The sequence below is a fragment of the Hirundo rustica genome, chromosome 3 (genome assembly GCF_015227805.2).
Source record: "Hirundo rustica isolate bHirRus1 chromosome 3, bHirRus1.pri.v3, whole genome shotgun sequence".
NCBI classification, from domain to species: Eukaryota; Metazoa; Chordata; class Aves; order Passeriformes; family Hirundinidae; genus Hirundo; species Hirundo rustica.
Genome location: NC_053452.1, coordinates 55,100,197 through 55,125,604, shown reverse-complemented (window position 1 = coordinate 55,125,604; position 25,408 = coordinate 55,100,197). Strand labels below are relative to the sequence as shown.

The following is a 25,408-nucleotide window of genomic DNA, read 5'->3' as shown; positions in this document are numbered from 1 at the left end:
AGGGGGGCGGGTGGTTGGGGGGAAGAAAAAAATCCCAAACAAATCTAATTTTTCCGTCACACGAGCAAACGTGTCCCTGCCCCCGGAACACGAGGCGGCTGCTGCGCACGGCACACAGGGCTGGGGGGCAGCGTGCGGCCCCCGAAAGTTTGACCGATCCATCTGCTCCGGCACAGCTGGACCGCATGGCGGCCGTCGCCTCGCTCCCGCCGAACCGGCCCGCGCGGGGCAGCGCCGCCGGCGGCACCCTCGGGCCCGCAGCACCGGGGACAGTCCCGCTCCCCGCCCCGCCCCGGCGGCGTTCGGCGGCCCGAGGCGCCCGTCGGGGCCCGCCTTGACCCCCGGCTCGGAGCAGCCCCCGCGGGTTCGGTGCTCCGCGCAGGCCGCGAACCCCGCGCGCACACGGGCGGGACCCCGCTGGGAGCGGGGGGACCCGCGGGAGCCGCGCCCCCCATCCCGCCGCGCTGCCGGGAGAGCAGGGAGGGGAGCGGGAGCCCGAGCAAGTCCAGCGTGGAGTCCAGTCCGCGTTTTGCGGGTGCGCGGGAGCGATCGGGGCGGAGGGGGCGATGGCTGCCGGCTCTGGCTCGCTCGCTCGCTCATGCCATGCTGGGCCAGCGCGGCTCCGGCAGACGTGTGTTTACCCATATCCGGGTTAGGGAGGAAAGGAGGAGGAAAAAAAAAAGTTTCATTTAAACCTGAACAAAAAAACTTTCAACGTGAAATCACACAGCAGGAACGGGCACGGACCGTAAGGCGTTCTTACCATTTCTAACCTCAACCACGGACTCGGGGAAGGAAATCGCTGTAACTCGGTGCGTGCGGAGCGGTCCGCAGGGGATACTCCGGGCTCAGTCAAGTCCCTGCCCCGGCCGCTTCTCCTTCTGCCTCTCTCCTCTCCTTCCCCCATACCCCCCTGCTCGCCCCCCATTTTTCAGGGTGGGAGTTGATTTTTTTGTTTCGTTTATTTTTTCAATTTTTTTTTTAAATTTTTTTTTGGTAGTTAATATTAGCAGCACCAATTTCTCCGGACTCGCAATGTTGCGATGATCATGGCCGCGCAAGTCGCAGCGGCTCCGGCGAGTGCAAACAGCAAGGGCAAAGCCCCGAGCCTGCCGGGCGGCCTGGGCCCAGAGCGAGGCCCGGGGGGGGCCGGGGCTCCCGGGCCGGGCCCCGCGCTGGGGGTCGGCGAGGGGAGTCCGGCCGGCGGCAGCAGCGTGAATAATTTAGATCACCATCTCCACCACCACCACCACCGCAGCGAGCCGCCGAACATGGCCAATAACGCGGCTCCCGCCGCTGCCGCCGGTAACAACAACAACGCCAGCGGCGGCGGCGGCTCCTCCTCGGAGCCGGCTGTGAAGGAAGGTGGAAGCTCCTCGGAGTTATCTTCATCTTCTTCGTCTTCTTCCTCCTCCTCCTCCTCCTCCTCCAACCCGGGCTCGGCTATGGAGACGGGGCTGCTCCCCAACCACAAGCTGAAGAGCGTCGGAGGCGATCACCCCGCCGCGCCGCCCCACCACCACCATGCCCACCACCCGCATCACCATGCCCACCACCACCATGCCCACCACCCGCACCACCACCACCATGCACTACAGCAGCAGCTAAATCAATTCCCGCCGCCGCCGCCGCAGCAGCCGCCGCCTCAGCACCATCCCGTGCAGAATAACAACAGCAGCCTCGGCGGCGGCGGCGGCGGCGGCAGCGGCAGCAACAACAACGGCGGTGGCGGTGGCGGCGCTGCTCAGCCCAGTGCAGACATGGAGCAGCAGCAACATGGAGGAAAAGACAGTGTTTTGGGCGCTCAGGCCGAGCCCCCCCAGCAGCCGCAGCAAATGCTGAATAAAGGCGCCGACGAGGAGGAGATGCCCGGCAAGATGGGCGAGCCCATCGGCGGCCGCTACGACCACCCCGGCTTGGGACCCCTGGGCGGACAGCAGCAGCCTCAGCAGCCGCCCCCGAGCGCTGGGAGCGGCGGCGGCGGCGGCCTCGGCGGCGGCGGCGGGAGCGGGGGAGGCGGCGGCGGCCCCTCCGCGGTGGGTGTCTCGGAGTTCAATAGCTATTATGGCAACCCTGCCCCTGCCCCTGCCAGCAGCGCTACGGCGAGCCGCGCCGGGCCTTGCTTTGATCAACATGGCGGACAACAAAGCCCCGGGATGGGGATAATGCACCCCACGGCGGCCCCCAACAGCATGGACCCCCTGCAGAACTCCCACGAAGGGTACCCCAACAGCCAGTACAACCACTACCCGGGCTACGGCCGCGGCCCCAGCGGCGGCGGCGCGGGCGGCGGCGCGGGAGCCGTGGCGGCGGCGGCGGCGGCCGCCGGGGCAGGCGGCGGCGGCTACGGGGGCTCCGCGGCGGGCTACGGGGTGCTGAGCTCCCCGAGGCAGCCCGGCGGCGGCATGATGATGGGCCCCGGCGGCGGAGCCGGCCTCGGCAAGGCTGGTGCCGGCGCGGCGGCGGCGGCCGGCGGCTTTGCGCGGTTCTCCGGGCAGAACCAGCACCCGTCCGGGGCCACCCCTACCTTGAACCAGCTGCTCACGTCCCCCAGCCCCATGATGCGGAGCTACGGCAGCAGCTACCCCGACTACAGCAGCCCCAGCGCCCCGCCGCAGCCCCAGCCCCAGGCAGCGGCGGCCGCCCCGGGAAGCCAGCAGGCAGCGGCGGGCATGGGCATGGGCAAGGACATGGGCGCCCAGTACGGAGCGGCGAACCCGGCCTGGGCAGCGGCACAACAAAGGAACCACCCGGCGATGAGCCCCGGGAACACCGGGCAGGCCATCAGCAGGACCCAGGTAACTCCCCGCGCTCGGTTAATGATGGCTCATGCTTCCGTGTCGCCCGTGTCGGGCTCTTAGTTTCTTTATAATTCACTTTTTCCCCCCTCCTTTTTTTTTGTCTCTTTTTTTTTTTTTCCCTCTTCCCCCCCCCCCCCTCCCCTCCCTCTTCTGGGCCAGTTTTGCCCCTCGCTGCCTCCATAGCGAGGGTGAGCCGTGCACAATGCGCGGCCCCGTTGGGGCTGGAGGCACTGGAGTGTGGCTTTCGCTGCCGAAATTAGGTTGTTCTCAGACCCAATTAATATTTTCCCCCACCACTTTGAAACAGCGTCGGAGAGACGCAGGGCCCGGAGGACAAGCAGCTCGGGACGGACGGGGGCGGGGGGTTGGATTTTGTAACCGGAGTGCCGGACCCGGGAGGCTCCCGGGGGATAACGTCCATTATTTTTCACGGGGCCTTTTTTTCCTTCTCTTTAACCCGTTGCTTTGTTGGGATGGGGTTTTTTTTGTTTGGGTTTTTTCTACTTTTTCTTTTTTTTTTTTTTTCTTTTTTTTTTTTTTTTTGAGTCTCCGAGCAGAACGAGTTGCGCCGTTGCGCGCACTTAGCAAATTAGTTTGTCACTGATTGGAGTTACCGCAGTGAGATCCACGTAACGCGGCCGCGCTCCTTTCCCTGTGGGAAGAGCGCGCGCGTGCGTGTGTGCGCGCCTGTGCGCCCGGCGCCCGGTCCGCGCGGGTCGTCCCGGCCCGGTGACCTGCAGGGGACTCGCCCGCCGGCAGCAGAGTGCCCGGCTGCGCGGGCGCGTAACTGCCTTTGAGTTCTCCACAAGCACACGCGGAAATTTAAAAAAAAAAAAAAAAAAAAAAAAAAAAAAAAAAAGGCGGGGGGGGGGGGGGGAAAGAGGGAAAAGTCCTTGGCGTCAGAGAAGGGGCGCGGGCACCGGGGCAGGCCGCCGCCCCCGCTCCCTCCCGCACTCCCGTGCCCCAGCCCCGGTAACTCCGGCGATCGATCGATGGATGGATCCGATCGATAGGCAGGCGCGATGAACGCGGGGCGGCGGGTGCGGCGCAGCGCCTTTTCCGGGGCGGCGCGGCGCGGGAGGAATGCCGGCTTGCCGGGCGCGACCCTTGGAGGAGCGTCCGGGTCTCCTCCGCCCGCCAGGTTGGGAATTTGAATTGTGGAGGTAAACTGGCTGCAACCGTCTCCCGACAGCTGCCTCCGAGTTGACATCTAATCTGCCATCTGATTGGCTCCGCGCGCGCCATTGGGCACCTCGCGCCGCTGATGTAAATAGAGGCGCTGGAGCGGCGCAGGCACAGGAGCCCCCGCCGCAAACACGGCCGGCACCGGGGGGCACCGGGGCACCGCCGCCAGCGCCGCACCGGCACCGGCACCTTCCCCCCGCCCCCCGGCCTGCCCGCACCGCCTGCTTCTCCTGGCCGCCGATTGATTTGTTTATCTGCTTATCTGTATTTGCTTACTTATTTTAGACTTTTAATTCCGCGCTAATTAGAGGCGGTAGGGAAAGTGCCTCGTAATAACAGTGCTTTTGGACGAGGGTTCGGGTTTTCGGGTCGCGCTCGCGCCTTCTTTACAAAAAATACCTTGGCAAACCGAAATATTATGTGATGTTGCAGATTACGGATGTTATGCGAGGGATTGGATTTTTATTAAAAAAAAAAAAAGAAACCAAATGCTAGTTTCGTTGCGTTTCTGTTAGCTCGATGCCTAACCTGTGCATGCCTCTTAAAAAGACCGTATTTGCATGTGAGCTGCTGTAGGTGAGAAAATGCTGTGTGTTGTACAAAGAAGGGAAGAAGGAGCCGCTCTGCCAGAGGTTGTGTTTGTTTCAGCTCTGCAACAAATTCAGATATTCGAGAGAAAACGTGCTTTTTTAAAATTGTGGTTAGAATACTTCAAGAAGCATCGAGAGTTGTTGATCTCATTATTTTTTTACACAAGTGTGAGATTAGGCTTGAATTCTCAGTAGGAAAGTGAATCGTGTTAAATGGAATAGTGCATTAGAATTTTATGGGTTTCTTTTCCTTTCAACAAGATCTTTCTATTAAGAACTGTTAAATCTTTTAATAGCTTTTAACAGCAAGGTCTGACAGGAACAAATGCAGGTGTATGCTTTTGGGGTCCTCCAATGGCTGGATCTTTCCATAAAGTAATTAATAGAATCTGAAAAAATCACCGCTTTGTATTGCAAATGGTGTATTAATCCTGATTAAAAAAAAAAAAAAAAATAGAAACCTTACATGGGCTCTGTGTGTGTTTGTCTACTTCCACCAGCCCATTCCTGTCATGTTTTTAGTTTTTATTCTGTTTTCCTTTCTTTTTTCTTCCAAGGAAATAAGATTTGTGTGTGTGTTAATTTTTGCCTTTTTTTTAAAATTTATAATGGTAAAAAGGTCACTGGAAGCCATAATGAAATGAGGCCTTATATGCATAACCTTTCATAATTACTCTAAAAATATTTGCATCATCTCCTTTTAAACAGATAGTTTAGAATTTGTGGCTTTAAAAGCTAGGAAAACCATTGTCAGACATCGTACATGCTAGTTCAGGGTGCTGTTTCTTCATGGCAGAGATTGTTTAAAGTATTTTATTTTTATTGAAGGAGTGAGAGTAAATTCATTTATGTCCTCAGCATGACCCTTAGAAATACTTCCTTATATTTATGGGTTTGCATCTTCTCTTACAGACATATTTTTTATTTTTCCTTTTTTTTTCCCCTTCTTTTTTTTTTTTTTTTTTTTTTTCACTATAAGGATTGGCGTGCAGTTTAGAAAGAATAGTCTGGCAAGAGCACAATTCCTTTGATTATTTTTAAAATTTTCCTCAAAATAATTGTCATAAAGGCGAGACGTCATTGTTTTTTATGAGTTTTCCCCTTAATCAATTAAGAGATTGAGATCATTTTTTTTTTAGATTTTAAATTAATATTTTTTGATGTATAAAATGGGTTGTGTCAAAAAATAGTAACCATTAGCTTGCAGAACACAATTGGTTTTGTACTTTATTATTTATTTTTAATTCCCACATGTCAATTTCCATGTATAATGTATCATTAAGTAGAGAAATTGATTGCTTTTTGAAAGAGAATATTGGAATATTTAGTCCAGCGTCTGAACAGAAGGCTTCTCTTTATTTTTTTTAATATGTGTGTGTGCTCTTGATATGTGTATACACACATTAGAGTATGCTCACTTGTCATGTGTCTTTGCAAAGCAGATGTTGATTGGCCCCTAAGCCTGTAAGGAACTATTGTCCTGTGAAAAGAGAAAAAGGACCGACAGTCGGCTACAACATCTGAGATGCTCGTTCACGACATTCTTGCCTCGGCATGGGTAATTTTTGTAAATCACAGAACTGTGGCATCCTACTCTGAACTAAGTTCTGTATTTGTCCAGCCTATTAAATTATTAACGAAAATTCTGCTTCCAATTAATTTAATCACCGTACCAAACTGAGAGATGTGATGGAAGCTTGTAATAGAGGCCTGCTGTTTCTGAAGACATGCACATTTTTGAAGCAGATGGATGTTGCTCACACAGGTACATTGATTTGATGGTGGGGAACTTGTATGATGCTACTACAGTACCTTGTCATCCAGGTCTTTTGATTATTGATTAATCCTTGACGGCATACAGATACTTAGAGTCCTGAGGCTCCTTTAATTCTTCACTTCTGATTTGCTCTGCAGTAGTTTAACACATTAGCTGGCGTCTCAGTGTGCACTGTGTTCATGTCTTTCTCCTTTGTGTGTATGATTTACATACACCTACACAGAAGGAGAACCTGGGTCTTCTCAGGAGTACCTGTATAAGATGCAGAGCAAGTGTTAGAAAAAAACATCCATCGAGCTGCTCTGCGTTTGTGTATGTATCGTTTGTTTTGTTGCAGAGAAACTCTGAATATGCCTGATTCTGCAGCTCTTTTTATGCCAAATAGATCGCCCGTATTGAGAGTTCTGGCTACGCCAAGGCTGCAGAATCATGTCCTGTGCCTGAAGGCCATTAAACAGCTGTTAGTGTGGTGAATAGATTCTTGATGTCTCAATGGGAGAATAAAATATATTTTTCCCTGTGCAGTTTCAAATAAACAGTTTAGTATTCACATAGCTTCTATTTAGAAGTAGCAAATAGCAATATTCACAGTTAGTAGCATCTATATATATATTACGACCATATATTTGACACTTTGTGGTTTGGTGTTCAGTTATTGGTTTCTGTAGTAGCGCTTATGCCTGCACATGGAACAGCAGAACCCTGTGTACGAGATACAATAAAGAAAGAGAGATGTAAACCTGCCTACTCTGTTACTGCTTCCATAATGTAAGGATTCTTCTACTAAGCAGTCGATTACTGTCTTTTTGGCATTTTGATCTGAATCTCAGGGGATGAAAACTAAGGCATTTAATCCGTTGCTAAATTTTCTAGTTACGTATGTAAAATAATGTTTTTGAAATTACTAAGCATGGTCTGTTAGGTGATGCTTTTTCATTCTGGAATAGTACCTTAGTTAAAACTAGATTAAATTTGTGCAATGAAAACAAGTTTGATTAGTTACGGATAGATCTTTTTTTACTTTTGTGCCTCAAATGTTTTGTTATAGGTATTTTGATATTCTAATTGTTAGCATGAGAATGGCAGTAGTTTATTTACTCTTTGGTCCCTAAGATCGTACCTGTGCCCTATACCAGTTACAGCTTTCAGTACTTCTTCAAAATGTGCCGTTTATCAGGAGGCTTTGAAGATTCTCTGTGGATATGTAAAGCAGTGTTGCCACATTCACTGTGCATGCATGCTCAAGGCTGCAGAATTTCAGTAGCATGTGTTTGTGGTAGACTAACTTGCTAGAGTATATTTTAGAATTGTGATTATTAAGGTACTTGGGAAAAAAAACTTTTTTTCTTTCAATTTTGGGGCTATTTACATAGTGTTAAATATATGTTTTGGTACGATTGAATGAGGACTTTAATTAAACTTAAATTAGAAGTATACCTTAGTGGTTTTCAAATTTGTTTTGAAAACTGGTAAGAGAGAAGTGCTGCTTAGCGGTGTTGTTTTTGTATTGCTTGGTGCTTATAGAAGCAAATAAATGCAATGCACAAAAATATTGTGGAGCCAATCGTATTAGAGTAAAATTTATTCTTAGGAAGTTTTTACCTGTTAATAAATTTAAAATTATTTTTTAGTAGACCTGAAGAGTTTCTGTACATTAGATGTATGTTTTGCTCTTCAGATCATAGTATTACCCTTTCACTTTTTCTGTTCCCCAGTTGTACCTGTTCATGCTCAGTTTCACACACAAATGCTGATGTGCTGGCAGAATGCTGCTGTGTTTGTGTTGCAGGTGGGTCAGACAATTTCTGTTGTTGTACTTCCAGTTCTGAGAGTGTGGCATCCATCCAGTGATCCACCAGGAGCATGTCATCTCCAAAAAAGCCAAACCTGTGCAGGGTGGTGTTCCACTGCAGTCGAGGAGTCCTGAGGAATAAACGTATCTTAAAAAAAAATCTGTGAACAGTGGGGACAGTAGATGGCAAATTTGTACAGGATTGATTTTGACTACCTTTATCTTCTCAGTTACAATATTCCAAGTACATTTGATCTTTACGCTATTTTTCTACTGTGTCTTGGACTGGAGTAAAAAATTATTCTTCCTGTTATACAGGGTGGGGAAACAGAGGCACCTAACATCCACTTTGCTTCAGACAGGCACACTCAAGGACAGGTCTTTTGAAAATAGCCAGGGTCTTGGTGCCGTAAATTCTAGCTTTTGAATAAATCCAGTCTTATTGTGAACACATTCTGTTGTGGGAGGATGTAAGGTTCGCTGGAATTTATTCAGCAAGTAAGAAGACAAATAACTGAGCGAAACAAGGGATTTGTCTGCTGTATCAGTACAGTCATCTTAAGCAAAAGGCACCGTAATCCAAAATTTCAGTATTCCTTGCACTTTTATCATTACATGCCCAATATCATGTATACAGAGATTCTAGATTTCATATAGAAATTAAACTCTGAGGAAAATTGAGTGGAACAAGTGCCCAGGAGCTTAATGAGTTTCGTGGAACTGGTCTTTTGATGAGTATTCTGCACAGAGCGCCAGTGTGTGCTGGGGTGGCGTGCGCACGGGGGTGCATGCACTGACTTTCTTACCATCAAGTCCGGTTGTTTTTTTAATCTGGCAGATACGTTGTCTTCAGTTTTGAAGTGAACGAATTTGATGCAGAAATCACAGTTGTTGTCTTATTTAAAGATTGCTTTTCACATGGGAATTGTTCTTACTGCAAATATGAAGTACCTTTTATCAAACTTTGTATTCCCAATGTAGGATGCTTATATTTTCTGAAGGTGCCTGCAGTTGTTTTGGAAATTGTGAAACCTTAGATCATTGTCCTGATGGTTTTATTAAAATATTTTATTTATGTTTATTAAAACTAATGTGAAATCTGTGTAAAAGTTTTTGGCAGGCATGATTTGAAAAGGCATTTATATTCCATGTGCAGTGGAAATGTTAGTTTCCTTATCAACCTAGCAAGTTTATAGAGTGGCAGAATTTCTGAATGTGTAGTGGCCAATTTGTGGACATAAAACAGAGTTTGGTGGTTCTGCAGCATGTATAAGGAATTGTTTTCAGTACAGACCTATCAGTGTGTGATCTACATTCATATTACTTTTTGCATTTGAGTCATTGTGGATTAGTAAGTACATCAGAAGGACTAAGCATGTGTAGAAGTATGTAATCTATTTATTAGGTTTTTTTCTCCAATTTAAAGAGCTGTTAATTAATCTTTTGCACCTGAACAAGCACAAATGCCAAATGATGTTCTGCCTTTAAGAAGTCACTGCTGTGCTCTGTCTTTGCCCTATGTTGTAGGCTTCTCAGATTTGAAAAGATACTGAATTCCGGTTTGTGATGTTGTAATTGTTTATGAAGACATCCATCTGAGTGATAGGCCCTCTGACACTTCCATCTGTAAGGCTGTGCCACTGATCTCCCCTGCCACCCATACCAGTCTCTTTCTGACTGTTGGAGGGTGGGGAAATATTCTAATATTTTTTAACCTTTTTTTTTAATTAAGGAGGTAGATGTACATGGAATTTTAGTTTGTTTCTAAAACCAGAATAAATATAAAAATAGGAAGAACACTTGATGTATAAATTCCTTTTTTTTTTTTTTTTTAAGGGATAGTGTTAGTTGTGTTACAGTTAAAGTCTTGAAAGCTTCCACTTCAAATTTTTATACTCATGGGGATTGGGGGGAAGTTTGGTTTTTTCTGTCTTCTTCTGGTTTTTTTTGTATTTATTTTCGATATCTATTTACTCAAAAAATAAATCTTAGGTAGCAGCTAAGCTTTCTAGCTTTCTCTAGGATGTGATTCTGCCAAGTTACTGAATCAATTTACTTCCCTTTAAAGACCACGTGGCTAGGTTAACTGTGAAGTTCTGTTGTTGCAGTTACATAGTTAGATTCAGGGAATTAATTGCATCCTTGACTAATAGTTGTTGTGGCAAACCCTTTGCATTTAGTTAACCATTGGAGTGGTAGCATATCTTCACCACCAAAATAACAGCCTTTATAAGAAGCCTCTCTTGAGGGCTTTGCAGGTATGGTTACTGGGGAATTTTGGTGAGTTTTTTTCAGAAGGTAGATAGTTCCACAACAAGTTTTGGTCACCTTTTAAAAAGGCAAAGAGGTCTTTGTTGCATGGCAGAGAGAGGGCTGTGCTGGCTTTAGCAGTCCCTGGTACAGCTGTCCTTCACAGAAGGACCTCAAGTTGGATCATGGTTGTTCTTTGTTTGTTCGAGTAGAGAAAGGAAATCGGTTCAGAAAATCTTTAAAGGACGGATCCGGTTTTAAAACATAATTGTAGTCATGTGTGCTGCTCCCAGTGTGAACATGGCATAATTCACAGATTGATTGGAGTAGTGCCTTCTTTACCCAAGCAGTGAATTCAGCCTTGGTGAGTAGACTATGTGACTTCAGGAAAACGGTATTAGTAGAGGATCGGTGCAGGAATTCTTGATATCTCTCAGCTGGCTGCATGAGCTAAAGGTACCTGGTTTCACTGACTGATACCTCAATTTCACCATGTTAAAGTAAGGATAATATTTGCCTTATTTCATCATTGGAGTTTGATGTGCAGTTTTAATTACAGAGTAATGCAGAGTAAATAGGCAGCCTAAATACTTGTGTTACATGCGAAGGTATCCAGTCTGCACTGTGCCTTCCTCTATTTGCATGGGATCTGAGACTCGGTTTTCCCAGCATTGATAATTTTATTTGGTTAGCTTGTCAGACTTACTTGTTTGTAAGTGAGATACTGAAACATCAGCTCTGAAAATTTCTTTTGAAAGCACAAGGACAGGATTTGTAGTTCTTAAATTTTATTCTTTTAAAGTTAAAAATAAAGATAAGGAGGTTTGTTTTGACAGCATCAAAGGAATATGCTGGTTTGTTTGCAGTCTTTGATTTGGATGAAATGTATGGAGTTCTGGGGGTGGTTTTTTTGTGTTTTTTTTTTTTTTTTTGTGTGTGTGTGTAGCAATTTATGTTGTGAATATTTTGGATTTTCTGTTTATATGAAGTATTAGTGTTGATATCTTATTTTCAGGCATGATTTATGGAAAATAATTGCACTTCTGTGATTTTTTTTTTTTTTTTTTTTTAGGTTCAGTGTTTCTTGTTTGATTGAAATTCCCGAGCGATGAAAAGTAATAAGCATGTTCTTTACCCGCAACAGCTGGTTTACGGTTAAGTTTATGGTTGGTCACAGAGGCTATTTAAAGAAATATTTTTGGAAAAATAGAGGAGGGTACATTCGAGGCTGTTCTAGCTGCGTACCGGCAGTAGCAAAATAATTTTACGTGGCAGTTTTACTTATATTTACTTATATGCTTCCCGTAGGCAGAAAGGTCGACTTCCGCGAGGAGGTACCTTCTTGGTGCCCGGCGTGCGGTGCCGTGGAACATGCCGGGCCGTGTGGATGCTCTTGGCTGCTCCGCCGCAGCGGTGCCTGATGGAGGCATTTCCCTGGCGGGCCGCGGGCCCGGGAAAGGCGGGGGCGGCGGGGTCCCGGCCCGGTGGCAGCGTCCGCGCCAGTTGCACGCACGAAGCGAACTGGTTCTCTTGTGTGGCGTCACATGATCAAAATATTTTCCCCTTTGCCGCTGCCAGAAGGTATCTGTTGCTTTTCAGCGACCTCGCCGCTCGGGCAGCGGGCCAGGCGCTCCTCCCGGCCGCGGGATGCCCCGGCCCTCGCCGGTGCGAGCAGCGAGTGTGGGCAGGCTGGTTGTGTCCAGCCACGGCCCTTTGCGGCCCTCAGCTGCCTTGGGAAGAAGGTGCTCTCTGCATCCACGTCTGAGAAGCAGCGCCGTGCGGAGTGTTCCTAACATTTGAAGGGGCGCTTATTTTCCATTAATTTTTTTTTGCCGGTAAAGAGATACTGCATTTGTTTGTCTTGCGTGTTACGTTTTGGTTTACAATATATGTATTTTTTTCTTTTAAATCCCGAAGCTAACACGCGTCCCTTGTTGATAGCCCCCTCCTTCCAGCCTGGCGCGGAGCCACTTTTCCTACTAACAAACTGTAGGAGCTACTAATTCAGCAACATTTCTGAGATTTTTAACTTTCTGCAGAATGCTCTTTTTGTTGCTGAACATGTGGTATGCAAATACAAATGGAAATAGTGTTATGGAGTATTTTGTTGTGGGTTTTTTTAAGTATTAAAAACAGATTTTGCTTTTCTAATAAACCCTATAACCAGACCTTTTAATGTTTTGATATAAATAGCAATTACACTAAGTGAGATCCAACCACAACTAAAAAAGTACCATTTAAAATCATTCAGAAGAAAAGTTCCCGACTTAATTGAGCTTTTCCTTTAAAGAGGAGGGGCTGATTGGGCAGCAGCATCTGAAACAAAGTGTCTCGCATTTTAGAACAGTGTTCTTGAAGTGATCAAAGTGTCGGAGTAGAGCCCAATATTTAAAGATTTTTACAAGATTTAGCTAGGAATCTAAAAGCTTTTTCAGTCTAAGCCATTGAGAGCTTTATGTGTAGTTGCTGATGACAATCAGAACATTTTCTGGATTAATTGAGACCCTTGAAAAGTTTTAGATTTAGGTACATGGACTGGTTATTTCATATATTGGGACATTTAGAGATTTGGTTGTTCACAGGAAGTTTGCTAAATGCAGCTGTTTGAACAAGCAGTGGAGAGGGATTCTCTGTCTCAGGAAGACTTTGCCTAGATAGCTACACATTCCTCCCTTTTGTTCTTCAGCTCATTTCAATAACAATAGCAACAGTAACCATGCACTTTCTCGTTAAGAGGAAGGTTGAGGAGGGCCTGAGTGATCTGTTACTTTGCTGGAATGTGGTTGACAGAATGGTGGATGCAGTCTTCTGCTTGTACTGCAGATACTAATGTTGTTATGTGTCACCTCTGATGTGTGATGTGGTTGCTCAACACTCTTCCTCTGTATTTTCCCCTTCAGTGAGTGAAAGATTTATTTGTGGGTTATTTACATCTATTTCGTTTCTTTTCTTCCTAAAGTCTTGATACTTTGGTTTATCCAAATGTCATAATCTCTTTTTGCTCTTTTGTCTCGTGGTACTTCTTTTTCTTTCTTGAAATGTCTTTCTCACTTTCCAAGTCATCGGAGTGAGGGAAAAGTCATTCTTACTGTCTTCTGCAATTTTAACAGTTGTGCAAGAGTGATTAGTGTGACTGTATAGCCACTGAGAAAATAGCTTTTGAGTGATCCAGGTACCCATCTGTCTGACTTGTGTTTCCGCCATCCCTCTAACTTGTAGTTGCTCCTCTGTCCTCCAAGCTGACAGAAGTTGTTGGGCAAAGAATGGCAGCAGGGAAAGTGTCTTCACTATCCTGCTTCCTGTGCAAGCTCTCCTAGTGACTAGAGGTCAAGTTGCATTTAAGAAAAAGGTAAAAGAAGCCACTAAAAACCAATCAGCCAAATTCTGGTAAGACTAGACAGTATAATAGTAAAAAATGTACAAGTAGTTATCTCTGGGTGATGGTGCTGGTATTTCGGGTTCCTCTATTGCTGATGGTCTAAGCAGTAGCAGACTTAAAGGAGAGAAACAAACAAAGGAGACAAAACTAAGCTGAAATGTAAATGTTGATGTGCGTAGTTTTTTTTTTTTTTACCTGTAAGGGCAGGTGTGATTTAAAAATATATATATCTTTGCCCAAAATATATTTGAAAAGATGTCTGCATGAAAATTCAAGTGTGCTGTTGCTGTACATGTGGAAAGTATAGAAAAGACTGGAACTGAGGAGAGGGAACACTTGGCATATAATTGTCTATATTAAGTAGTGATGTGGTGTACTAGATATGTTCTATGCAATTTTATAGTACTTGATACTTTATTTCATAGATTTCCTTTCTTTTTAATTCCCCTCAGAAGACTGGGGGTGTAGAGAGCTGCCAGCAATGGTTGGTTGTTATTCCACAGTGTCCTATTTTATTTGAGGGAATGTATCTTATGAGGATGGTGAATGAAGCATGTTTAAAAAGTGAGTTAAGGTTCCATTGTTCTAGGAGAATACCTTAATAATTCAAGAAAGAACTGAGGCCAGTTTCTTCCTGTATGATAGTTTCCAAATTCTGTTGTTTTGCCTCTAATAAGACTTAGGTGTTTATTTGCAACAGTCTTGTTGCCTGAAAAAAAAACCCCACAGTGTCTGATTTATCCTCTGTGTTTCTTTTCTCTACTCCTGCTTTTTAACATTCAGTTTAAATTCTTCATTTGCTTGTGGCTGATGCCCTCCTTGAAGAGATGGAGGAACTGAGTAGGTACTTTTTCATAGAGGCTGCAGATAAGCATGGCATCATAATGGAAGGTTCATATATTTATGATTTCTGATGACATTTTCACTTTCTTGAAATTCTTGGTTTTGCATATGGTTGTCTATCTTACTTGAGCAAATTGACTCAGCCAGTGTGCCAAAAGTAGGAAGAAATGCAGTTTTCCTCTCCAGAAGTGAGTTTTTATATATCCAGAGAGACAGTGAACAAGATGGGGGGGGGGGGGGGGGGGGGGTGGTTTCCCATTTTTTTTTCCCCAAATGTTTGATATTGAGCATTCAGTAACATGTTTTGTTTGCAGTTTTTAGATTAATACTTGGGAATAAGCAGCGAATATTTTTTAAATTGAGTTCAGTCTATGTACATCGATCAGAAGGACCACATGGGTATTCCGCAGAAAGACAGCTTTTTGTCCTTGGCTTTTGAGGATCACAGGCTGAAACAAAGAGCAAATTAGCAGGAGAAAGGTTGTAACACATAAATGCATAGGAAAATATGTGTTGAACCAAGCCAGATACCAAGCCAGAATTCTCTTGGGAGAACTGAAGAAAACTTGAAAATCTAATTTGTTTATTTCTGCATTTTTCAGTAGCTTTTTGTTACACTCCTTGAATACTCTTTTATCCAGTTTTGTGTTGCTAAAAGATGTTGCACCACTGTGTGAATCTGATGGTTGTGTGAATCTGATGGTTGTCTGAAGCTGATCTAAGACTTCAGTTCTGTAAGGACCAGTCCCCACCTTTTTATCAACTCCCTGCTGCTTCCCTTGTGTCATAAGGTGAGGCGCATCAGCTCAAAGATTTGTCTGAAAACTAATCCTGCTAAACAAGACCTGTGAATGTTTAGCTTTCAGCTAGATCATTGAGCAGATCTGACTTGCAGCATAATTTTTGCATCATAGAGGTAAAACAAGGGAGAATATGGCCAGTTTGCCCGAGGGTGGGCGTCAGGCCATGAGGCAGTGGTACAGGCTTCTGTCAGCCTAAACTCCTCACTACATTGCCTCTTGGGTATAATATTAGTCTATAAATGATGACAGGCAATTTCTTAACATTTCTCTGAAGGAGGGAGCCATTGTTATCTCTCTCTTAAAAGGAGAGAAGCTGAGGCAGAGAGTATTTTTTTTTTCCCCCCAAGGATGGTGATTATACAGACTGCTTTGGTTGCAGTGGCCAAATAAGCTGTATATTTGAAAAATAAGATTTCAAGGGTGGAACTCAGCTAACCATATGTACTGTAGGCATTTGTACCTGGTATTTTTGTGTATCTTTGGTGCAATAAAAAGTCAGATCTTCATGTGAATCATCTCATCCTAAAGGAGATGTATAATGCGGGTCTAATGAATCATTCTCCCAAAGTTTCACGGTTTTCCCATCACTCTAAAGAAAGTCTAAGCCAATAAGCTCAGGTGTTGATGTCAAAGGGCAGGTGAAGTTAATTCCTTTCACTATGTTTAGTGTTTTCATACAGGCAAATGACTCCAGACTTGTGTTGGAGTTCTGGACTAACTTAGCTTCCTTTCCTTGTCTTGCTAACCTGTTGGAACTAATGGTTTTCATAGCCATTTCCGCTCAAGCTTGACACATTTCTATTTTGTTGTCCTTTGTATAATGCCTATTTAGAGGTTTTTTTTGCTGCTGCTTTTCTTTTGGTATGTCAAATTTTTGCATGTAAGAACTGTCAGTATTGTTTATTTTTGCCCAGCATATTTGCAGACATAGTGGCATACTGGCAAATTTGAAAATACCAGGATGAATTTCCAGATCAGTTGACCTTCATGCTTAGGTATGCAATTTCCTCTGTGCAGAGATGCAAGCTTTTGATTTGGAAATAGGGCAGCAGTTTAGTTGTGTAGATGCTGCTTCACAGTCCACTGAAAACTCTTTACCCATTGCTGGCACTTCAGCTGCAGAGAAGTGGGCACCTCTGGGAAGGAGCTTCCCTGCTGTGGTGACCCTCTTCACCCAGCACTGGTGCTCCCTGTTCCCCCCACTGGTTGCTCCCAGGGATCTCTCTGTGGGGCATCGTGTAGGGCAGCAAACCCAGCGAGCGCTTTGGAGGGCTCAGGGGCTGTGCTGGGCATGGGGAGTTGAGAAGGGGCGGCCCTGTCAGGAGATCTCTGCCACCGAGAGAGACGGTGGTTGTGGAAGCAAACAAGGTGTGTTCTGAATGCTGTGGTTGGATTCCAAGGTGACAAAAGCCGGTGTTATGCTGAGGGATGAAATTGTTCAGGGCAGAAGGAAACCCAGGGATGCCTATCCTGCATAGAGCTCTTCTTGGCAGTATCATGTTTTCAAAATGGTTAAAGAGGAAAAACCACAATTTGCTAAAGAGATTCACTTATGCATCCTGAAAAATGGGTACTGTAATCCTTAATTTATCTCTAAGCTCACATAGCCTTTCTTAGTAAAGTATTTAAAATGCCCAAACTGAAGTAATATAGTGATTAATAATTTCACTGTTATCTTTGTAGTAGAATGTCAGTGCTTTCTACTTTTTGGAGGCTGGCACAACCATGTTTTTGTTTGCATCCTTTTTAAGGGATCTTTCTCACAAAGAATGGCGGTTTATTTGGCTTATGCTTAGGTTTCTGAGTTAAGTATCCTCTGAAAAGTTGCTTGTTTCAAAAAATTCTGAGGAGTCTTTTGCAGTTTTAAAGTTTGCATCTCTCTTTTGGTTCTTGAAGTTCAACGAGTGGCATGATTTTCACATGTACTATTGTCCCCCCAGTGTGTACAGGGGGAGGAGGAAGCATGGCTTCCTCAAGGTTGACTGAGATGTTTTAACTTCTATAGCAAATGAGGTGAGAATGAAATTGTCAGAAGGATAGAGACTAAATTATTGAAGCACTTGACTGTTTAAAGTGGCTGGGGATGTACTATAAAAGGTGCGAGTCTAACAGTCAAATGTGTAAACAGCACCTTATTCCTTCCTTGTACCTGATTTCTCACCACTTGCTTTATATGGGAGCCTGAATCAGTGTGGGAGATATCGCAGCCATTCTCAAAGTGTTAGTTTACAATGCCTACACCAGAAGAATAATCTATTACCATATAGAACAGCAGCGAGAAAAGCATTTTCAAGGAAGATTAATTGAAGTAATTCATCACTTTAAAATGAAGAAGGTGCATCAAACAAAAATAAAAGCTAAGTATTTTATGTGTCTCAATTGGAATTTGGTAACCATTTGTTTTGCTAGAGAATATATGTGGACTGGGCATCTAGTGCTTGTCTACTCAGTACAACTGTGTGCTATAATTATATGCTATAATTACACCAATATAACTCCCTATGGAGACACTCTTATACCAGAATAAGAGTTTTTATGGTTTATCTTACTCTGCTTCCAAACCATGTAAGCTTAAGAGGGAAAGGGTACTCTTACGCTGGAGGAAGTTTCCACACTGAGATAGTTATATTGGTATAATTATGCATTTTTTTACTTCAGTGTAGACAAGTCCCTTGTGCCTTTTCAGCTTTGAACTTTAGTTAAGAATTTCTTGGTTGTGATAAGCATTTTTATAGTATATTTTTATAATGGGACTTGGGTGTTTAAACCAATTACTTAGGCCAATTAACAGCTTCCTGGGTTGTGGGTAACAATAGGATATAAAAAGGGATCAGAATTCGCATTCCTAGCTTGGATGTATCTGCATTTCCTCCCCGCCCTGTGATTTTACCAGTATTCGGTGTACATTGCAACAAGTGGAATAGTGTGTGGCTGTGTAATGAGTTCTGTGTTGGACACTTTTTGTCGGTTGTTTCTCATTATTCCTTGAGTTTTGTTGTGCTGTGGCTCTAATTGGATCTATCTCCATGGATCACAGAAAGAAGCTTCCTTGATGAAGTTGAAAAAACTGCTTCCAAAAATGTTAATTGTTTGGAGAATTGCTGGAATTTATTGATCTTTACACAAGACAGGACCGTAATTGACGTGCTAGGCGCAAGTGTGGCAGGAGCAACTCAGATTGGATTCAGAGGAAGGGGAAGGTGGAGGAACCTTTTTGGTATTCAGTGTAGTCAGGAGAAGGGTGATGATGTGTAAAAGGTATGTTTGATAGGGGTGATGTCTCTTGCCTACTTCAGTCAAAGGCAGGTACCTAGAGAGAGGTATTCACATGGATGGTGCTTTGAAGTTGGCCGTCTTCTCTGGTTCTCTTCTCCCCATATCTCCTTTGCTGCCTGGCACACAGCTCATCTCATCCTTAGATTCACAGCTCCTCAAAATCAGGAATACCTACACATTTTTTTACAGTGTTTTCGCAGTTTCTGTAAATATCAACATAAATTACATAGAAACAGTTTTTCTTATGCACCTTTTTACTCCTTATGAAAAAGCTCTTTTGAAACACGTACCTCTTTTTATTCCCTTAATTTTCTTTTATCAATGTATCTAGTATGTTCGTAGTGCTGTAATGTCCATGTGGTCTAGTTTTGCTAGAAATTGATGATTATGACTTGAAATGAAAAATTGCAGAAATGGGAGAAGCCTTATAATAAAATAGAGGTGATGTAATAACCTCCGAATCGTAGAAGAACAGGGCTTAAAGTGACATCAAGAGGTCATTTAATCTATCCGTCAGCTCTGAGACAGGATAAGGCAGACCTAACATTCATGGCAGATGTTCATCTGTCCTGTAGTAGTAACAGACTGAGCAAAAAAGAATTATTTGTACTTACTCTTTCCCCTTCTCCCCCGAAAGCTTCGTGCAAGCTGAACTCTACATACAATTGGTGTGAGAGAATATATGGATTCCTTTGGGATTATTTCAAGTTTCTGAGTTACTTCTGCTTTTTGGAAACTCTGTGTTTTTGTCAAAATAGTCTAATGATATTTGTGTATTTTTTTGTGCAATAACCCTTTTCAATTTTGTCTGGCTGTCTGTTGTTCAGGTGTATTTCTTCCTGAAATGATTATTTTTCTGTGTTGGCTTTGTAACCAGTGTCTCCTCTTCTTTGGCATTGAGCAGTTTAGTTTAAAAATGTGTAGCATTTCATTTTCATACTTGACAGTATTTCTGGTGTGTAATCAGCCTCAGTTTTCCTTTTTTTATTCAATTTCTTTTTGCATGAAAGAGCTGAGCAGAAAAAAGAAAAACAACTGTGGATGGGAGTGTAGAAGTGAGCAGGGGAAGAATGTGTTCAAGAATTGATAGTACTCAGCAGAAGAGCTGGATTTAGCTGAAATGTCAGGTTAGATATGAAGTGACGAGTGTGGCCTTAAGTAAAGATTTATATTCTTTGAAGAATAAAGGGAACATATGTTTCAGAATTTTATGTGTGGTGTCTGCAGCTCTTTAATCTAAACTGAAGGTTGCAAATGAATGTCAGATGAATAGCATCTTTCTAAATTGAACAATACCTGAAACTGGAATTGCAGATACCTTGCTGCTAGAATGAGTCTTTGGGTTTGTTTGCTTCATTTTGCCTTTTGTCAGCTGAGACATTTTGCCTTTTGTTCATTTTGGTTTTGTCAGCTGAGAAACATCTATCTGTCTTTGCTGCCAAATGACCTCTTCTGCCTAGGCCAAGTGATTTTGACTGAGTGAATGGTCTTGAGCCCTCAACAGCTGCAGGAAGGTGCTGATGTAAGTTGCCACCTTGGAGAAGTTTAGATGTAAATAAACTCAAATAGCTGTTGTCCCAGAAGTCACTTACTCAGACTTACAGAAAGATTCCCTTTACCTGCACTGGTTTGGTGTTTATGAAGGTAGTGATTCCCTTCTCCTTCCTTCCAGTCTAATCTGATTGTTAATTTTACTTCTGATCTAGATTTAGTAATTTTAGGAAGCTGGGAATAACTTTGTTTTGGGTTATGCCCAAAGGGGGCTCATTAATCCTGAAGATCCTCTCTAACAAATAAAGAAGTTTCTTTGAATTGCATTTAGAAAGCTGTGTTGGTGTTTTTGCATGACAGCTGATGTGGGCTGTCTTAAGAACTGGAAAATAAGAGGTGGGGATAGAAGTGGGAAGAAGCCAAGGGTTTTCAGGCAGAGAGAATCTGAAAATATAATGGTTTCTGCTGTGGGAGAGGGAAGGCAGTTCTATGAACATGGCATAATAAGGTTTCCTGTTAAATATATTTTTGGGGGGGGATGAGAAATACTGAAGAAGTGGATCAGTTTTCCTGCTTTCATATTTCTCCAATCAGATATGCCTCACCTTCTGATTCTTAATTTAATTTTAAATGGTGTGATATTAAAAGAAAATTATGAACATATATTGAAAACACATGCTTTCTTTGTATAGAAACTGAAAGTTCTGGATAGCAGTTATACTAAAACTATGCACTTAATTCTGAACATTCTATATGATTTGTTGCAGAGGTGTTCATAGCCATGATTAATCCTGCTTCTTTATTTCTGCACTTACTCGGTGTGTATTATGTGCATGTGTTTGAGCTGAGATGCTCTGGGATGTTTCTGCCAGGATTTGTGGAAGAATTTGTCCCATTTGTTGTGATTGCAAGAAGAGCAGTGAAGACTTAGTGATTTCTGCCAGTTTTGAGAAACAGGTGAAGGCTCTAGGGTAAACCAGAATTTGACCTGTTTTAAACCCAGGTCTGACTTTTTCAACCCTGAGTGAGCCACGGTGAACTTTGTATTAACATTGAGTTACAGTTTTTTGGAAGTCATTTCTCTAGAGGTCTTCAGAAGTCATTCCCGAATTTCTGCAAAATTTTAAATTTGTTTAAAACATGGGAATTGCAGCTGATTAAATCAGCATAGCTTTAAAATTATAATAATAGAAAGTTATTTTGCTTTCAAAATGTTTGTATAAATACATATATGTTGATCAGTTTTTTAATTGTAGAAATTAAAATTTAAAGATGAACAGATCCCTTAATACTTGGAGTTTTTTACTTGATATGTTTGTTTCAGTACAGCTGCTACATGCTAGGTGCACTAGTATTTCTAGAATTACTTGCAGGGTGTTACCACCACCACCTTCACAGTGAAATTTACAACTCCTCTAGTCTTGGTCCTTTTAATTCTAAAATCCAGATTGATGAAGTGCAATCCCAGGAGTGCTGTTTTGCTGTTGCAAAGTAGTCTTTTTCAGACGATACATGATTTAGTTGGAAACAAATTAGCAGCTATGAATGCCTAAAGAAAGCAGTTTAATAAACAAGATTTTTGTGAGACCTAATCAGAATTGTAAAATGATACCTGGGAATCAGTTACATTATACAATAGAGCGGATGTGAATGTAGGCATGTGTGTGGATTCATGGTTTCTAGTCACATTGTTCTCTCAAGTGATACAAGGGTTTCAACCTTCAGTTTACTGTTTCTTCTAATTTATAACTTAACTATTAAATGTTTTCAATCAATAATGAAAATTCCTGCTCATAACTGTAATTTGTCCAGGTGATTGATTTTAATTTTTATTTTAACAATTGACACCCCTTCCTCTCCCCCATTTTCTAGTGCTTTAAATCACCTGTTATTGGTGATTTTTTTGTTTGTTTTGCTCCTGCCCAGGAAGTTAGTTTCGTGTTGGTGACAGTGTCTCTGTTGATGAGAAAGGTCATTATACATGCAAAATTATACAAAATAATCACAGGCAGGTACTCACCAAAATTCTTTTGCTCCAGCTCCACAATATGGGTATATAGCTCCAGATCCATTTTCTGTTTGTAGTGGACCCTTGGGCTAAGCTGACGCTGCTGGTATGTCTCTAACTGGGACACTTTATTTTTTGTGATGTTCAGCCAATGTGATACAGAGATCATTATGGAAAGATGGTAAAAAAAGATGAACTGGTTTGCTTCCAGGTAACTTAAAATTTTGCGCTATTTGCAACCAAGTATTTTCAGCCTCTACAGGAAGCAGTTTTAATATAGAAAATATGTTACAGGAGAAGTTTCTTGGCAGTTGAAGAAGTGACAGGGCTTCTGTTATAGAACTACGTTTGCTTTCCAATTACCCTGATGCTAAATATATCCTTTTAGGAATTCTGCATATATTGGCTCTAGCTAGGGGCTTTCCCCTGTTTTTTTATCTTAATTACGACCATTTTTTGCCTATTAAAAAAAATAAGTTATCCTTGAAAAGAGAAGATGTTAGATTAGTCAGTAAAGTACCTACTGTGAAGCTAGTAACCAACAGATACAGAAAATCAGTGTTTTACACTGCTTTTTAGTGTCCCAGTCTGCTATCCCTGTTGTATGTAGGGTGATTCCTTTTCCTAAACTCTTGCTGGTATGGCAGAAGGATATAACTTAAAACTCTGGCAACTATTTCTCAGTGTGGGCAGAACTTTCTGAACTTCTCTTAGTTGAAATTTCATGTTATGGCTATGGAAAAGGAAAACAACTAATTGCTTTTGCCTGCCTGGTGGAATTTTCCATTCCTTTACTCTTTTATGCATCTTTATTTCAGTAACCTGTCAATTTTGTCAATTCTGTTTGTTTTTGGTGTCCCCCTGTCCATGTCTCCCCTCCTCCCCAATTTTATTTATCATGAAAGCATTAATACTGTTCCGAGTGATCTAGCAGCAGAAATTTAAGGGTTTGGTTGGTTTGTTTGTTTGTTTTTTCCCCTCCCTTTTTATTAAGACCCTTCCAGGGACCTTTTTCTTTGGAATGTAGGTTTCTGAAAGTTTAAAGTACCTTGTTGCAGCCTATTGATGCAATTTCTCCTTTTCAACTTCTTCTAGAGGTTTGGGGGGTTTTCTTCCCTTAGCCTACCCTTCCTAACGCCTAGTCCTGTTTCTTGTTGCGTAATAATTGACATCAGTCTCCCCAAAATCCTCATGTCTCTTTCCTTGTTAAAAGTGCATGTAACACACGTTAGGGGAATGAAAACCCAGTCACAGGAAGGTGAAGCGTCGTGCTCATGTTTGCTTATCAGGTCAGCTGCTGAGCCAGGAATAGAAGTCCTGTCTCATGACTCAGTGCCCTAACCGCTGGCCTGCGCCGCCTCTCCAGAGCACCGGTCTTTTCCAAGAATATAGTAGCAATGGATATAGGAGTAACTACAGCAAATATAGGAGCTTTGCTTCCAACTCTGGCAGGGCTCCAAGGCTTATACACCGCTTAAAAGACAAGGGGAGAAAAAAGAGCTGTCTAAAGGAGCTCCTAGATAAGTTCTGTAAAGTTAACAGTTTGCTTTGCTTTGTTTAAAAACAGTAGCAAAAAACAAAACAAAACAAAAAAAAAAACCAAAAAAAAAAAAAAAACCCACCTAATTGAAAATAGCTTTACAGAAGGTTTAGGATGTGGAAAAAAGTTCCATGTGTTTGAAAGTCAGACTTTGCTCTACAAATAACCTTAAGAGCGGCCTGTGATTAAATCTTTTGTATATTCAACAACAAACTCATTTTATGCAACCGCAACTATGATAAAATTGAATTAAATGAACCTGCCTCTAAGAAAAGATACTGAATAGCTGAGTAGTGCATTATTCAATGAATGGAAAACGGGGAGGCTGGCTGAAACTGCTGGGAAATGGTTTTAACGTTCTATCAGGCTAAAGAGCAATTCTATGAAATCACTGTATTTGTTTCCCCCCTACCTCCCCGCCCTCATTTTTTAAATAGCAGTGCTCTTCATACTGTCAGAATTCAGTGTTGTGACACCCCTACTCAAAAGTTATGACAGCAGTGTAATGACAGCTACTGCCTCTTGAGAATCAATCAGGCAATTAATTTTGTAAATGAAATGCTGATTATACAAAGCTTCACATGAGAGGCCCAGTGATTAAAATCAATTTAACAAATTGTTTCAGGTGGGACTTGATTAATAATTTGCCATAAATGCTGAGAATATATGACCAGCATACCTTTTTGTGTGTGTGTGTTAATGTAGAACTATATATATCGCTGGGAGTGGAAAAAATCTGCAGCTAACTGTATGTACTTTTGGCTTGTGACCTAGATGTGATTGGTTATACCTTTTTGTGGGTACTCTGTCATCTCCAGTGTCCACAATGTCACTTTCTCAGCTAGTGTTCTCTCCAGCAATTAAATACATTTAACTTTTAATTTTATTTTTGTGAGTAAAGCCTGTTGGTTGAAAAAGTATATTCAGATGAACTTGACTATTAAGTTTAGAAAGTTTTTTCCTTTAAAATTTAAAGTGGATGTGGGATTTTTTTTTTCCATTTACATCTCTCTCCCTGACACTTATATTTAGGACATTGTGCCTTTTCCCCCTCTTACTGCAATACTTCTCTGCGGGCAGCCTTCCCGCAGAGCTCCCCTCGTTCCACTCAGGGCAGTGCTCTATTCCTTGGCTGACAGACACTATTTTTAGTACATCCTTTTCTGTCCATCTAACGCCGTGTTTGTGTAAGAGCTGTACAAAGTAGGTAAGGGATTTTTTTTTCCCGAGTTCCAGATGGCAGCCATGCACAGTGAGTGAAGGTGTTTACTTGTCTAGGAAGCTGAGAACCTCATTGCCAGACAAAATAGAAGTAACTGGTATTCTGGGTGGGGATTTGCTTTTTTTAACTTAGTTTTCTGGGTTTATGAATGGATTTTCTCTTCCTTGTTGGGCCAGAGCCTTGGCAGCTGAGGAGGCCTTAAAGCTTTGAGACATCCCATGGTAAATCCAGGCTGAGAACTTTAGGTTACTATTTCCCTTGCTATCTGCCTTGCTCTCCTGCTGGGGGTTGCTCTTTTGACAGTAGAAATGCCAGACTGAGCGCACTGCCCGTGTCTGACCGTGCTCCAGTGCCAAAGCTGCTGTATTGGTGCAAGAGTGTCCAACACAGGCAGTGGATGGCAGTAGCCAAAGTGTGGTCACTGTCTGGCAGCACATAGGAGACGCAGCTG

The 25,408-nt window shown here is 43.1% G+C and overlaps 1 protein-coding gene across 6 annotated transcripts in view; it reads left to right on the top strand.

Annotated features, from left to right (window-relative positions):
* Positions 1 to 653: 653 nt before the first annotated feature.
* ARID1B (AT-rich interaction domain 1B) overlaps positions 654 to 25,408 on the top strand; it is a 325,014-nt gene continuing 300,259 nt past the window's right edge. For 4 of the 6 annotated variants that reach the window (XM_040058342.2, XM_040058341.2, XM_040058340.2 and 1 more), the window contains exon 1: positions 655 to 2,798. In XM_040058342.2, coding sequence (XP_039914276.1) covers positions 1,044 to 2,798 — 1,755 coding nt within the window. In that variant the 5' untranslated portion in view covers positions 655 to 1,043. Of the gene's footprint in view, positions 2,799 to 25,408 lie in introns of all 6 variants that reach the window. The other 2 variants (XM_040058344.2, XM_040058343.2) reach the window with 1 other exon arrangement.